We start from the raw sequence: 1,961 nt of genomic DNA, 5'->3' as shown, positions 1-1,961 counted from the left end.
TATATATATATATATAAATATATATATATATATATATATATATATATATATATATATACATACACATATACATGCATGTGTGTGTATTTGTTTTCGGTATAAATGTATATTTGCTAAAGCGTTTTATAAATATGTCAGCATAATGCATATTAGGTCTGGCTTCGCTTTTACTTTTAAAAGATATAACGCATTGTTTTAATGTAACATTTCAATACCATTTTCCATTTGTCTCTTCCAGGAAATGGCTACTGAAAAATGCACTTACAAACCAAGAGTCTCCTGATGAAGTGAGTGACTTCATTTCCTGGAGAACTGGAGTGAAGAAGAAGAAGAAGAAGAAGAAGAAGAAGAGAAGAAGAAGAAGAAGAAGAAAGAAAGAAGAAGAATCCAACAGGCGAGGATGAAGACGACTTGGCTTTCGATGTATGTGACATTAATTTAATCTTATCAGTGATAATAACGACAAGAAGCTAGCAAGGAATTAAGGTGAAAACAAGATCAACGTGTTAATTATATCTATGTGTTAATTATATCAACGTGTTAATCATATCGTTCATTCTCCGAATGTTGAAAATCATTTGCTTCGCTTCAAAGTCCTGAGAGATGAATGTCCTCAAAACGTGAAAACTATAGTACTTTAACAATGCGATTTAACTCGAGCTGAGACTCGCCAGTATTAAATCAAATAAAACAGGTTAATCTCTAAAAAAGAACAAGATGAAAACACCGATGCCAAGATTCCCCGAGTGGCACCGTTCCATAGCGAAGAATCGGAAACCACACGGTATGGCGCCTCTCAATGTAACGGATGTTCCCCGCGAGGGTTGGTAATAAAACGTTTCCTGTCTGAGAGAACGAGCCAGACAACACCAGAGGGCTCAAGTCTTCGACCGTGCTGGCCTGGATGGTTCTCTCGTCTTGTTTATCCTTCGTCTTGGGAGCTGATGTCATCCGGATAGGTGAGTGTGAGGTGTAATTTGGAAATATTGTTGTAATTAATTCCACTGTTATGTATAATGTATTCCATTGGATTTTGTCGCCTTGAGAAGGTATTATGTATATGATAAATGATGTAGGGGAATGTTTGGACTACGGAAAATCATATATCAGCTGTTTAATTCGATATTAAATTTTGTATTACATAGTTCTGGTTGCTGCCTTGCCGGCATTATTATAATGAATTTTATAATATATAAAAAATGTTGAGGCTAAACTGCAAAATAAAACCAAATTATACACGAGTTTTAAAAAATAGAAAAAAAATATATACGCGAGTTTAGAAAAATTTAAAAAAACCCAAAATTATACACGAGTTTTAGAAAATTTAAGCCCCACCAAAAAAAAAAAAATTAATATACACGAATTTTAGAAAAATTTAGAAACCCAGAAACAAATACACGAATTCTAGAAAAAATTAAAATACCCAAAAATATATACACGACTTTTACAACATATAAAAGTCAAAAACAGATTATATACGAGTTCTAGGAAATGTTAAACACCAAATAAAAATTATACACGAGTTTTAGAAAAAATTTGAAAACCAAAAATATATTATACAGGATTTAGAAAATTAAAAAACCCAGAAAAAATTAGGAAAGACTTTTAAGTAAAATCTAAAAAACCAAAACCAATTATACAAGACTTTTAGTACAATTTAAAAACCAGAAACTAATTATGCAAGACTTTTAGTAAACTTTAAAAACCAAAAACAAATTATACACGAGTTCTAGAAAAATCTAAAAAACAAAATCTAAGACTTTTAGAAAAATTTAAAAACCAAAACAAATTATACACGAGTTTGAGAAAAAAAATTAAAAATCCAAAATCAAATTATACAAGACTTTTAGTAAAATTTAAAAACCAAGAAAAAATCATAGACGAGTTCTTGAAAAATCTAAAAACAAAAAACAAATTATACACGTTTCAGAAAATTTTAAAACGAAAAATAAATGACAAAC

The 1,961-nt window shown here is 30.1% G+C and overlaps 1 protein-coding gene across 1 annotated transcript in view; it reads left to right on the top strand.

Moving 5' to 3' along the window:
* Nucleotides 1-376: 376 nt before the first annotated feature.
* The window catches only part of LOC137620809 (glutamate receptor ionotropic, kainate 1-like), an 82,568-nt gene continuing 80,983 nt past the window's right edge, over nt 377-1,961 (top strand). The window contains exon 1 of the mRNA XM_068351257.1: nt 377-959. Within this exon, the coding sequence (XP_068207358.1) occupies nt 905-959 (55 nt within the window). The 5' untranslated portion in view covers nt 377-904. The remainder of the gene's footprint in view (nt 960-1,961) is intronic.

Source organism: Palaemon carinicauda, chromosome 27 (assembly GCF_036898095.1).
Source record: "Palaemon carinicauda isolate YSFRI2023 chromosome 27, ASM3689809v2, whole genome shotgun sequence".
Classification (NCBI taxonomy): Eukaryota; Metazoa; Arthropoda; class Malacostraca; order Decapoda; family Palaemonidae; genus Palaemon; species Palaemon carinicauda.
This window is presented reverse-complemented; position numbering and strand designations above follow the sequence as displayed.